We start from the raw sequence: 13337 nt of genomic DNA on the forward strand, positions 1-13337 counted from the left end.
AGAAATATCAGATACCTTTAGCAGTTTTTAAGATGCATGAAGAAACAATAATCTATATTTTTCCAGTTCCAGTAACCCTTAGGTAGGAGTAGCTAAAATATCCATACCTGGCAGTTTTAGAGGAATTCCTTCTAGGATACTCTTCCTGGTAGCCCTGGGAACAGCACGTTCACTGTCTTTCCTGTTGCCACACCTGGACCCTGGCTCTTGGAGAAGACAGGTCTGTATCTTTACTCATAACAGCAGGGGCTCAGGCAACTTGGGTTGCTCAGTTGGTTGAGTGTCCAACTTCATTTCAGGTCATGACCTTGCGATTCATGAGTTCGAGCCCCACATAGTGCTCATTGATGTCAGCCTGTCAGAGAAGAGCCTGATTTGGATCCTCTGTCCCCATCTCCAGGCCCCTTTCCCACTTGTGCTCTCTCAAAAATGAACAAAATATATATTTAAAAAAACAGTATTAGGAGCTCACATTACTCTGCTCATGGTTCTTTACAGTATTTAACTGTCAAAACTGAGCAGAGTGTAAGAGCAGACTCAAAAGGATCCATTTTTACTTTTGGGTTTCATATATATCTATGTGTTTTTACTTAAGGCTGGACAAAAAGGGTCCATGTACATAAGTCTCCAAGACTGACTTACCCTTTTCAGTGGGTAATGAGGCGGTTTAGTACTGGTGTCCTTACCAGGCAGGCTCACGCTTTCAGCCCCCTCATATTCATATCATACAGCATCGTAATGTCATCCCAGGCCAGTTTCCATGCCACACATTTCTGAAAGTCAACCAAGAAAACTACAGAATTCTTGCCAGGAATCTCCAAGCACCATTTCTGTATGTTCAGAGTCATGAACTGTTAATGTGAGGGATGGAACAAGAAAAACTAATGTGATTTCGCATCATAATTAAGAAGATTCTCCAGTCCAGCAGAGTCAGTTTAGGCTCTTGTCTAATGATTCTTAATCAGTTTCTGTGGCATTACTACAGCCCTGCATCTTTATATTTTTCATAAATTCTACTTCAGACTACTAGACATTGATTCTGGCCAAAATTTTTTCTTCTTTTAATAGTTTTCAGATGTCCTGCATATAGTATGGCCAAGATAAAAAATGAATGTGTCAGAATTAAAACTGTCAACAAGCCATAAGTATAAATGTTTTTCTCATAAATGATGAATTCTAGGGAGGAAATCATGCTAGTATTTCAAGAGGCTCTGACTGCTCTTGCCTCCCAGTTTGACAGGAATCAATCTGGACTCCTACAAATCAAATATACATTCTTATTCTAATAACAAGGTGAATCAGAGAAGCTTTGAAGCATCAAAATATCAATTGGAGCTGGCTTGCAATAAACTAAGGTCCACCTTTACAGGTGGTTCAGGATATCACCATTGGGTGTAATAGCTCTTACAGCTTCAATAAAGCAGTCAACAAAAGAGTCCCATTTAGCATCCTTGATGATGAATCTAAGTAGGACTTTGATAATGGCCTAAGAAAAAGGCATTGGCTGTGAGACTATATTAAAACACGTAAATGAATTAATGGCTATTAATGATAGTGATACCTCTAAACTCAGACCAGCCAAGGCCCCAGGGCAATGAGAGCCAATGAGTTGTTGCATTAGGGCTGCTCCCCAGTCCTGCTTATTAGTAAGGAAATGCTGGAAGCAGTGTTTCCTCTGATTAAACTGAACCCTAATGCCCTTGTGAGCACTGAGCCACAGCCGTCCTTAAACTTTATGAGCATGGCAACTCTATTGCCTGGCCCATCTTCTAAGTTTTTGTGCCTTGTTACCTTCTTTAACTCTTTAGCCTTAGATAACTTTCTTACCTGGTTTCTCTATAACCATTTTCCTTTGAACTGGACCTTGCTTCTTCCTCCCTTACTGGTCGCATCCTGGGCTTCCACGACTAACTGGACATTCATATCATTGCCAGCTCGATCCAAATACCTCAAAACCCAGAAAGATGACCCCCTGAAGCCTCTCAGATCTCTTTTTCCTTTGACCACTGAGTCTGACCCAGATTGGATTGAGGTTCCTCACCTTCCCTCAACATTTGTTTTGATCTAGCAACACTTCCGAGCTTTAATGAGGAGACTGACTTGGTACTGGCTTAGTCTTCTCTCCCAGGCAAGTGCTTCTATCACAGCATGGCCTTGGCTAACCCATTCAATGAGACCTAGAGGTGTATTGCAAAGCACAAAGGGAACTTTCCAAGAGCATCAGCGATCTAGGACATTTCAATTATTCTCACAGATGAGAAACTGCAGAACATCATTTTTGCAAATTCAGGAGAGTGACAAGCTTAAGAAAATGTAACTTTCAAATCCATTAAGTTATAAACCAGGAGTGTGTTGTGGAAGTCATATCATGAGGAATTAATTAATCTTTATTATTCTCTACCATTAAAATACGTGAATTTTATGTATTCAGTTGGCATTGAGCAATGCATCTCAGATAAATTTATTAATACCTATTAAATGATTATATTGCAAGAATACCAAATAAATTGGATTCTAGTTATAGTTTATCAATAGTCAAAAAAAAACACTTACCCCAAAGCTCTTTGCTAAAGTTCAGAGACTATCTAACCACAATTAATACTGCTAAAATTGCAATGTAAACACATAAAATGACTTTTTCACAGAAAAAGCTTCCATGAAAGAAGCCTAGGAAAACCTCTTGGAAAGGGAGGCCATTCACAGAGAGAATGAATGGTCAATTCAATCATCATAAGGGATCAACTGTATAAAGTAGCCAACATATATACCTGGTTATTATGTAAGGAAATCAGAATTTGAACAAAGAATCTGTGCTATTACTTTTGGATCCCACCAATTCATTACTTTATTTGAATATTAGAAAAGCATCTTTTGTTTGAAAAAATAATTGGCAGCTGAACTCTGAAGATGGTATAATATAAAAGAGAGGTCTTTCTGTGTTCCAACTCATGAGAATCACCTGGAGAACTTATTTAAAGAGCAGATATCCAGGCCCTACTGTGGAAGATTTAGCTTGGGAGCTTTAGAGTGTGGCTCAGTAATCTGCATTCAAAATCAGCACCCAGATGACTTTGATGCTGGTCTCATGAAAGCCACTTTGAAAAACTGGGAAAAAATATAGATTTTGAAATCAGACAGAAGGCTTCAAATCCTAGGTTGAACCACTAACCTGTTTATAGTCTTGGTCAAGTTATTGTACTTTCTGAGTTTCAGCTTTCTCATCTGTAAAATGAGGATCTAATACTCTGATAATGATTGTTATGAAAATAGAATGAAATGTGTCTAAAATCACATGGAGCACATACTGGGTGCTCAATAAATGTTAGTTTTCTACCTAAGGTCCTTGGTGGCTTATAGCAAAGGTGTAATGATAGGATGAAACTTCCAGGGAATCTCTAAGCCCACTAATTAGTACATGACTATGTAATCTATTACTCAAACACAGACACTTCTGAGAGTAAAAGGAAGTGCTATTTTCTTAAATATTTGAGGAGATACAGAGAGAAAGCATGAATGGGGGAGGAGTGGAGAGAGAGAGAAAGGGAATCCCAAGCAGGCTCCATTCTATCAGTGTGGAACCCCATGTGGGGCTTGATCTCTTGATGGCAAGATCATCAAGATATCAAGAGTCGGATACTTAACTGACTGAGCTACCCAGGTGCTCCCAAAGGAAATGCTATTCATAATTGTGCTGAGACAAGCAGAATAACCCCAGAACTATATAGTCACCCTAATTATTAGTAAGATGAAAGACCACATAATTGCACTGCCTTATCCCAATCTATTCTACACTCCTAAACTGAGAACCGGATGTGGTCTTTACTGTTCACTTGGCAAAAACTTTTCAACCACTGTTGATAATCTTGCAGCCAGAATCTGTCCTTAATGCATTTTTAGTGTCACTGCAGTGTCAAGTATTAGTACTATGTACTGAATATAGTAGGTTCCTCAGAAAATAATTTTGAGTGCTTAAATGATTTAGATATTGTGTTAATCCAATTTTCCCAAAAGAAAGCACTCTAAGTCAATTCCCAGTTTTTATTATATCTGAAAATTTCCAAAGAACCAAAATAATAAGGAAAAGCACAATTCTACTTAGATTCTTGGGTTTTTTTCTTTTATGTAGGATTTATAGAATAAAATCTTCTCTGCCCATGAATCTCAGAATGCAGGTCAATTGATGTCTTCATATACTTAAGAGTATTATTTTATTTTATTTTTTTATATGGTTTAAATTGCTTTTTATTTTTTTAATGTTTTTATTTATTATTGAAACAGAGAGAAACAGAGCATAAGTGGGGGAGGGGCAGAGAGAGAGGGAGACAAAGAATTCAAAGCAGGCTCCAGGCTCTGAGGTGTCAGTACAGAGCCCGTTGCGGGGCTTGAACCCACGAGCAGTGAGATCATGACCTGAGCAGAAGTCGAATGCTTAACTGACTGAGCCACCTAGGTGCCCCAAGCGTGTTATTTTACTGGTAAAGGCTGGATGATCTTTATTTTAACAGGATGTCATACTTGTTATCATAATAAGGGAGACAGAAAATAAGAGAATTTTAGCTCTTTAATACCCTTGAAACTTAAATCATTTTACAAATGGAAAATCAAGGAATATTGATTGAGGATATTGTACAAAAAAACGTTTGTATTAGCATAGGACCAGAAACAATCTAAATGTCCAACAAGGTGTTTAAATAAGTAATAACAGTAATTCTCAAAATGTAATCCATCGACCCTTGGGATTGACCGTGAGGTCAAAACTATTTCATTAATAATGCTAAGACATTATTGATCTTTTTCACTGGTTTGACATTGGCACTGATTATACAAAAGCAATGGTGGGTAAAACTTCTGGTGCCTTAGCGTGAATCAAGGCAGTGGCACCAAACTACATTGGTAGTCATTATATTTTTTACCACTGCACACATACATTTAAAAAAAAAAACCAGCCCATTTTACTTAAGAATGTTCTTGATGAAGTAGTACAAACTACCGATTTCATTAAATCTTGCCCCTTGAGTACTTGTCTTATAATATTCTGTGTGACAAGATGAGAAACATGTAAGAAGCATTGTCGGATATGGAAATATAGAGGTTGGCTCAAGGAAAAGCACTTATACAAATATTTGAGTTGCAAGCTAAACTTTAATGGAACATTTTTACTTGAGAAACTGACAGGTGGGGCACCTGGGTGGCTCAGTTGGCTAAGTGTCTGACTTTGGCTCAGGTCATGATCTCTCAGTCCATGGGTCTGAGCCCCGCGTCGGGTTCTGTGCTGGCAGCTCAGAGCCTGGAACCTGCTTCAGATTCTGTGTCTCCCTCTCTATCTCTGCCCTTCTCCCACTCGTGCTCCATCTCTCTCTGTCTCAAAAATAAATAAACAAAAAATTAATTAAAAAAGAAAGAAAGAAAAACTGACAGGCAAACTGAGTTATTCAGAATTGGGTATTTGGCAACTACTTTCTCAAAAATAAGAAGTAGACTTACCACTTCAAGGAAAACAATAGACCACATTGTCAGTGATAAAATTTGAGCTTTCAATAGAAAATCAGAATTTTGGAGAGCCCCCAGGAACTTGACAAGTTCTCAGTACTTACAGATGTTTGTGGGGAGATTGGTGATGATATTAATAAATAGTAATTTGTGATATGACATAATAAAATAGACCAATATTTGGGAGATCTGCATAACTCAGTAAATCCTATTTTCCAAATGATTAGTGCATGATGTTATAAAACATGCAGAGATAAAGGATCCATTCAAAGTGTAAGAGACCAATAGATTTTAATATAATCAAGTAGGAAAAGTTTATTTACGTGACTTGAGAGTTCTTATTGCAACTAACCTTTAGGATACTACCCCTTCTTTGATTGTTTGTGCAGAGAATATTCACAATTTTCTGAAAAGACTATCAAAATACCCCTCACTTTCCCAGCAACATATCTATGTGAGGCCAGATTTTCTTTATATATTTCAACCAAAACAAAATTTTGCAACAAATTGAAAGCAAAAGCAAATGCGAGAATCCATTTCACTTCAATTAGGCCAAATATTAAAGAGATTTACAAAATTATAAAACAATGCCATTTTTTCATACTACATCTGAAAAATATAATTAATTTTCACCAAATATACTTATGTTAGTATGCAGTGGGCTTATAAATGTCATTGTAAATAATTAACATATGTTTAAATTTTTTCTCAGAATTGATTTCTAGTACATAGACATTTATCTATAGTAAGTTTTATATAAGTATCCATATAAATAAGAAAAATCTTTGGGCTCTTAAGTAATTTTTAGAAGTGTAAAGACTTAATATGAGACCAAAGAATTTGAGAATTGCTCAGTTATGGAATATTAATAAAATGGAGTTCTGTGTGACAGTGAAAAAGAATGAAATAAATTTGTAAGTACTTACTGGAATTTATTATGTATTGTTTAGCTAATGAGGTAAGTTATATGTACAGTATGCTTCCATTTGTATAAAAATAGGGGAGTAATGATTATAGCAATATAGTTACATACACATAACATACACATTACTATTGATGAATGGAGATTTCTTATATATCCTAAACTGTGGTTGCATCTGAGAAAGTGATCTGGGGTTTTGGCAGATAGGAGAATAACTTTTCATGACATATCCATTTGCATTAAAAAACTACAATAGATTTATGCTATTATTAAGGAAACTAATAATTAGGAAAACCAAAACATATGGAAAAGTGATAAATTGAATACTATTAGATAAAAATACTCAATAAAACAGACTTGGCAATAGACCCTAGGCATATTAACACTGAGTTTGCCAACTTTGGCTCCTGAACTATTAAAAAAATGTCTCCTTTTGAGTTCACAGAATCACATTTGAACTTCCACCATAGCAAATAATACTTTTTGTCCTGCTTCCTATCTTTCTGCAAATATTTATTTTTCATTACTGTTAAGCAATTCTACTGGCAGTGCTTATTTTCGTTAAAAAGTGGAATGGTAAAATTTCATGGGCAGGAAATGTCTTTTCTTCTTGCCAGATTCAGTTTATCAGAAGAGGGAAAGCAAGACAAATAGAGCATGAAGGACAGAAAAGATAAGGATCATGAGCAGAAATTACTGAAAGGAACAAGGGAAAGAATTAGGATGAGGAAGGGAATGGCGGACATGGGAGAGGAAGGAGCCAAAAGAAAGTGCATCAGGGGAAGGGTGAATGATAGGGAAAGAAACCAGGAGGGGAGGGGACAGAATTACTATGAGGTCAAAAAGGAAGCACATAAAGATAGGAGAGGAGTAGAGAAAATAGAAATCGAAACAAAGGGAAGCTGAGCTGAAATCGTCTGTCGAAGGGAAATAGCCCCTTTAGCAAGTAACTGAGGGACGCTGACTTTGGCTCCAAGAGAAATGGGAGTGGAAAAATCACTAGACAAAAATCCAGTGGAAATTGAGTGGGATGCGACAGGAGGGGATCTAGAATATTTTGAGTTAGCAGAGACCTTTTTTAGATGTAAATTCTAAGTTGTTTCCAGGCACAAATGATAAGTCCCCTAAACTTTCTTGTTCCCTTTGGAAAGCTGAAAGTATAGGGAAGGCAACATTGAGCCACGATGGCTACGGAAAAGGCAGAGACGCAGGAAGAAACTTCTGTGATCCCTTATCCCTTAAGGAGAAAGAGAGGGGGCGCTGAGTGAGTCCTTTATCCACTGGCCACGCAGCTGGAGTCCAAGGCTGTCTCAGCAGCTGAGCGAAAGCGCCAGCAGCACCGAAAATCACTTTTGACCCAGACAGTCCGTGACACACCAAGTTCCACCCACAAGCCTCAGGCTGGGGCCAAGGTCTGTGGGAGGCGGGGAGTGAGCAGAACCACCTCCAGACTCAAATTTTAGGGAAGTGGAAATTCTGAGAGAAGGAGAAAAGGGGGATTGGCATCAGCAAAAGTGAAACTTTTACAATAGAAAAATTTGAGTACTTACCTTGGGGAGCAAAAGTAGGAAGAGGAACATTCATCAAACAAACAAGGAAAGAATACACCCAACTGAATTATTCCTTTTAAGGAAGACTTATTCCATAATAATAAAGTATTTGGGCGTTCTGAGTCAGCAATTTGTTAGTGTTGTTACCATCTCCTGAGATCCTGGGTTCCCCCAATTTTATCTTTTAAGGCTGGGCTCTGACAACCAGTTTATGTCTCTTTGCAAGCAGCTGGTTGTACCCAAAGGAGTCACAGAGCAAGTTACACAGCGCACCAAAAGAACTCGCTGCACAAAAATAATTTGCTGATTTACTAGGCTAAGACATTTATTAGCCTACAGTGGATACTGGGATGAACACCCATAAAAAGCAAGGATGGCACAACCTAGCCACATTCTTGTCTCTACATACTACTACCTCCTGTCTGTATGGTTATCAGGGACTAGTAACATAGTGGTCCTAATACTGGGCTAACAATAGCCAAGAAGCAAGTGTTCTGAAGCAATGAGAAAAGTGAGCAAAAGGTTAAAAGATTACAATCCAATAAATTATCCTGAAACATCTGGGGATGAGTCATTCAGTATAGTTGGCAGTTTATCCCCTGGAACATAGGAATATTTTTGTTGTAATTGTTTTATGTGAAAATCATATTAAGCGTACTAAGCATAATTCATTCTTCTCTTTCTTATAGAGTATATTATGGTTATCATTTTCCCTTTTCTTTATTACTGAGGATTAATTATAAAATTCGCTTATTATTATAAAATTCGGTTATTTTTCTCTACAACTATATGGGGATGATCTGGGTCCTGCAGAAAGATGGAAATTTGTTTGCCCCCTCTGCTCAATCTCTCAATCAACTGAATGTTTAAAGGTTTTCTCCTTAATTTTCTTTTTATAGCTGTCTATCATTTTCCTTGGTGCTTGGCTGTCAGCAGCCGCTCCACACCCCCGGCCTCCTTCAGATGTGTCTCGAATCTACTAAGCTTGGAATTCAAAAGCTATGTGTATAAAAATTATGGCTAAGGTACCAGGAAATAGTCTCAGAGTTAGTACAGGAGCAAAACACCTGAATTTCAGTGTGACAACTTTGTCAGTCTGTTGTGAACTCTTTGACATCATTTGGATGCTCACAGTTGTTTTTGATTATTTGTTTTTTAAGCTTATTTATTTATTTTGAGAGAAAGAGCATGTGAGCAAGGCAGGGACAGAGAGAGAAGGAGAGAGAGAATCCCAAGCAGGTTCTGCAGTGACAGTGCATAACGGGATGTAGGCCTCAAACTCACAAACCATGAGATCATGACCTGAGTTGAAACTAAGAGTCAGACCCTTAACCTACTGAGCCACCCAGGTGCCTTGTCACAGTTGTTTTTATTTCATTTTATATTCTCATGTGTGATCTTGTTAACAGAGACTGCCATTTGAATTCAGGAAAAATGAAGCACTCTGAACATAAATTGAGGAAATCCAAGCAATTGTTAAAGCTTTCTTGAACACAAACTTGACAGTAAAAACCGTATTTGTGTAAAGGGAGGGGAGATTCCCCCCGCCAAAGCAAAACACATTTATTTATTACTCTCAAAATGCAAATTCATGGTTATTTTATGAAATTTCAAAAGTAAAGAAAAAGGAAATAAGTATCTCAAAAATATTGCTGGGACACCAAAGTGGCTCAGCCAGTTGAGCGTTCAACTTCAGCTCAGGTCATGATCTCACAGTTCATGGGTTTGAACCCTGCATCAGGCTTTGTGTTGACAGCTCAGAGCCTGGAGCCTGCTTCAAGTTCTATGTGTCTCTCTCTCTCTCTCTTTGCTCCTTACCCACTCATGCTCTGTGTCTGTCTCTCAAAAATGAATAAAATATTAAAAAATTTTCTTAAAATATTGCCAAAAAACCTGCTATTAGTATTTAAATCTTCATGCAAAATTACAGATATGAAAGGATACATGCACTCTGATGTTTATAGCAGCACTATCAACAATAGCCAAGCCATGGAGAGAGACCAAATATCCATTGGCTGATGAATGGATAAAGAAGATGTGGTGTAGACACACACACACACACACACACACACACACACACACAATGGAATGTTACTTAGCCATCAGAAAGAATGAAATCATGCCAACAGCATGGGTGGGGCTAGAGTGTATTATGCTAAATAAAATAAGTCAGTCAGAGAAAGACAAACACCATATGATTTCACTCAGATGTGGAATTTAAGAAATAAAGCAGATGAACATATGGAAAGGGAGGGGGGAAGAGAAGAAAGAGAAACAAACCAGAAGAGATTCTTAATGATAGAGAACAAACAGGCTTAATGGAGGGAGGTGGGTAGGGGATGGGCGAGACTGGTGGTGGTATTACATGTTGTGATGAGCACTGGGTGTTGTATGTAAGTGATAAATCCTAATGAATGCTACTCCTGAAACCAATATTGCACTTTATAGTAACTGACTAGAATTTAAATAAAAATGTGAAAAAATTAGTAAAAATTTTTAAAAAATATTAAAATCTTTCAGGAACTGCCATTTAAATAATCAGTTTTTTTCTACAAAGAGTGATAAGATGGAGGAGTTATATAACTCTAGTCATTTTGTATATGCAAGTTTGTCATCTCTCTACTTAATATATCATTTTTTTGCCTTACTAGATAATCTTCTTTAACAGTTCCATTATTACATAACATATTGAATGGATGTCCTTCAATGTACATATCTATTGATTATTGTACATATCAGTATATTCATTTTCTCCACTTACTTTATGAATTTATCTAATTTTGGCATTTTAAAAATTTTAGTAGTTGGAATATAATTGTTCTTTTATCAGATGGTTGTTAAAGTTTTCCTTAAAATTTTATTTTGTCAGTTAGTTTTAACCATACTACTCAAAACAAACTCATTTTTCTAGAGAAAGTTATTTTACAAAGATATGAACTGAAAAACAGAACTCATTTAGATAGAAATGTTCCTGACAGCAAACTCTGTGAAAACACACTAATCAAAGACATCTGAGGCTGTTCTGCTTACTCAGATGTCAGAAAGTTCTTTCTCTCTTGCTCATCCTACTTATTTTCAACTCTGTATTCGTTTTCTCATTTGAAATACAGTGGGCTCCTAAACAACTCAGGAGTGAGGGTTGCTGGTCCCCTGAACAGTCAAGAATTTGTGTATAACTTTCGATTCCCCCAACACTACTGTTTTTTTACAACTGTCTGCCTACTGTTGACGGGAAACCTTAACAATAATATAAAGGCTATTAACACACATTTTGTATGTTATATATATTGCATATGTATTCTTATAATAAAGTAAGCTAGAGAAAAGCAAGCGTTATTAAGAAAATCATAAGGGGGTCACCTGGGTGACTCAGTCAGTTAAGTGTCCGACTTTGGCTCAGGTCATGATCTCATGGTTCCTGAGTTCGAGCTCTGCATCAGGCTCTGTGCTGGCAGCTCAGAACCTGCAGCCTTCGTCAGACTGTGTCTACCTCTCTCTCTGCCTCTCCCCCTCCTGCACTCTGTCTCTTTCTCTCAAAAATAAATAAACATTTTAAAATGTGAAAAAAAAAAGAAAATCATAAGGAAGAGAAAATGCATTTACAGTTCTGTTCTCTACTGGAAAAACTCTGCATCTAAGAGGACCCCTGCAGCTCAAACCTGTGTCGCTCAAGGGTCAACTGTAATCATTTTTAAAGGGCACTTTTTTTCTGAATTTTCTATATTCCCCAACTTATAAATAAATTCTTTGGCTACTTTTCAAGTAGTGCAAGTCAATCCTTATATTCAAACCAGGTATAGTGTTTTTATATTCATTGGAAATAGAAGATGGTATTACTTCACAGCATCCCAATGGACAAAGAAAACTGCTATTATAGATGTCTCTGCCACAGGGAAGTCTTCTCACTACTCATCATCCTCACAGATATCTTGAGAAAGAAAACACAGCTTTTATTTTTCTGCTTCTGAAGTACATGGGGAAAAAATAGCAAGGAATTTGAAGTCAGATTATATGACATCAAATTTTTTAGAATTTATTAAATTTAACTGTCTGGCATGAATTTCTAGAAAAGGAGAAGATTTCCATTGGAGACTCAATAATAAATTTAAAATGCATGAGACAGGTATGAGACCTCTCCCAAAGATTTGAGTATCCTTGAGAAAGAGTCTAAATACAATAAGTTAAAGTAACCTAACTAATTTGCTGAGGAACAATTCAGCCATCTCAGATCTGCTAGTAACATGCTTTCTGACTGTGGGCTACCTGCTGGCTTGTCTAGGCCTCAGTTTCCTTATTTGTAAAATGAAATGGTTGCAGGAGGATATCAGAGATCTGAGATCTCCTGGGATCTCTCAAAGAGAGCCTGCATTAGAATGTCAGTCCATCTGAAAAGCTAAGCTAAGGATATCTTTTAGGTAAGGCACTGATTCAACTACCAGTAGCGATTGTAGGTGATAAAAAATCAATACTTTCTCACTTTCATTATTACAGTTGCTGGTTTCATTTCCTCTTTTGTAGGAACCCCCTGCTGTGACGTACAGGAAGGATGCTTGTAATGGAAGTGAGAGCAGAAACTCCAGGCAATATAGGAAACACCAAGTGAACCTATACGCCTGAAAGGGGGTCCTGGTTATTTGTGGTTCTGAGTAATTTGGAAGGAAAGGTATTTAACAGTATCCACTTCCTCAAATAATAACTTCCTTACGTGGAGGTACTGCCTAAAAGGTACTAAGTGTATAAGTCAAAATTCCAAGGCAGAGCCTCCCTGAGGCATTTTCTTATAGGAGAAATAAATGTTGTCACCAAATGTCAAAGGTCAGTTGGGATTTTTTTTGTCATAAATACCTATAATTGTACCAGTTAGATAAAAAAACAGGGAGGGAGCCATTAAGTAGAAAAGCTCTTGAACAAGGTTGGTAATAGAGATGTCTTGAATTCATCAAAGATTTATTTTGAGTGGCTAGTTCAAGCTCATCAAAGTATTATTTTATTTTGCCAAGTATGTGATTGGTGGGAGTATGGACATGCCGCTCATGAGCGCCAAAATCACTGCCCAAATTCGCCATCTCTCTGTTGGCTGTTCATGCAGCAAGCTATTTACCATAACCATGATCACCTCTAAGTCTGGGTCTACAGTAGCATTTTTAGGCTTTTCTAACCATAATCTGCAATAGAAATACATTTTAAACTAAGAACCAGTAATCACATATGTGAATACATGTATGTACGAATATAAGAAAATACATCTGAAAACAAGTCTCAGGATACTGTATACCCAGCATATGGAATATACTATGAGCCTCTATTTTAGTCTATGCTGCTTTGTTATTTTTTAATGTTTATTTATTTTTGAGACCAAGACAGAGCACAAGTGC

The 13337-nt window shown here is 37.2% G+C and overlaps 1 protein-coding gene across 1 annotated transcript in view; it reads left to right on the plus strand.

The window, feature by feature from the left end:
* Window positions 1-12759, plus strand: part of LOC115295959 — a 429236-nt gene extending 416477 nt beyond the window's left edge. Inside the window, exon 6 of the mRNA XM_029944310.1 lies at window positions 12481-12759. Coding sequence (XP_029800170.1) covers window positions 12481-12579 — 99 coding nt within the window. The 3' untranslated portion in view covers window positions 12580-12759. The remainder of the gene's footprint in view (window positions 1-12480) is intronic.
* Window positions 12760-13337: the final 578 nt, after the last annotated feature.

The sequence above is a fragment of the Suricata suricatta genome, chromosome 1, assembly GCF_006229205.1.
Source record: "Suricata suricatta isolate VVHF042 chromosome 1, meerkat_22Aug2017_6uvM2_HiC, whole genome shotgun sequence".
In the NCBI taxonomy this organism is placed as follows: domain Eukaryota; kingdom Metazoa; phylum Chordata; class Mammalia; order Carnivora; family Herpestidae; genus Suricata; species Suricata suricatta.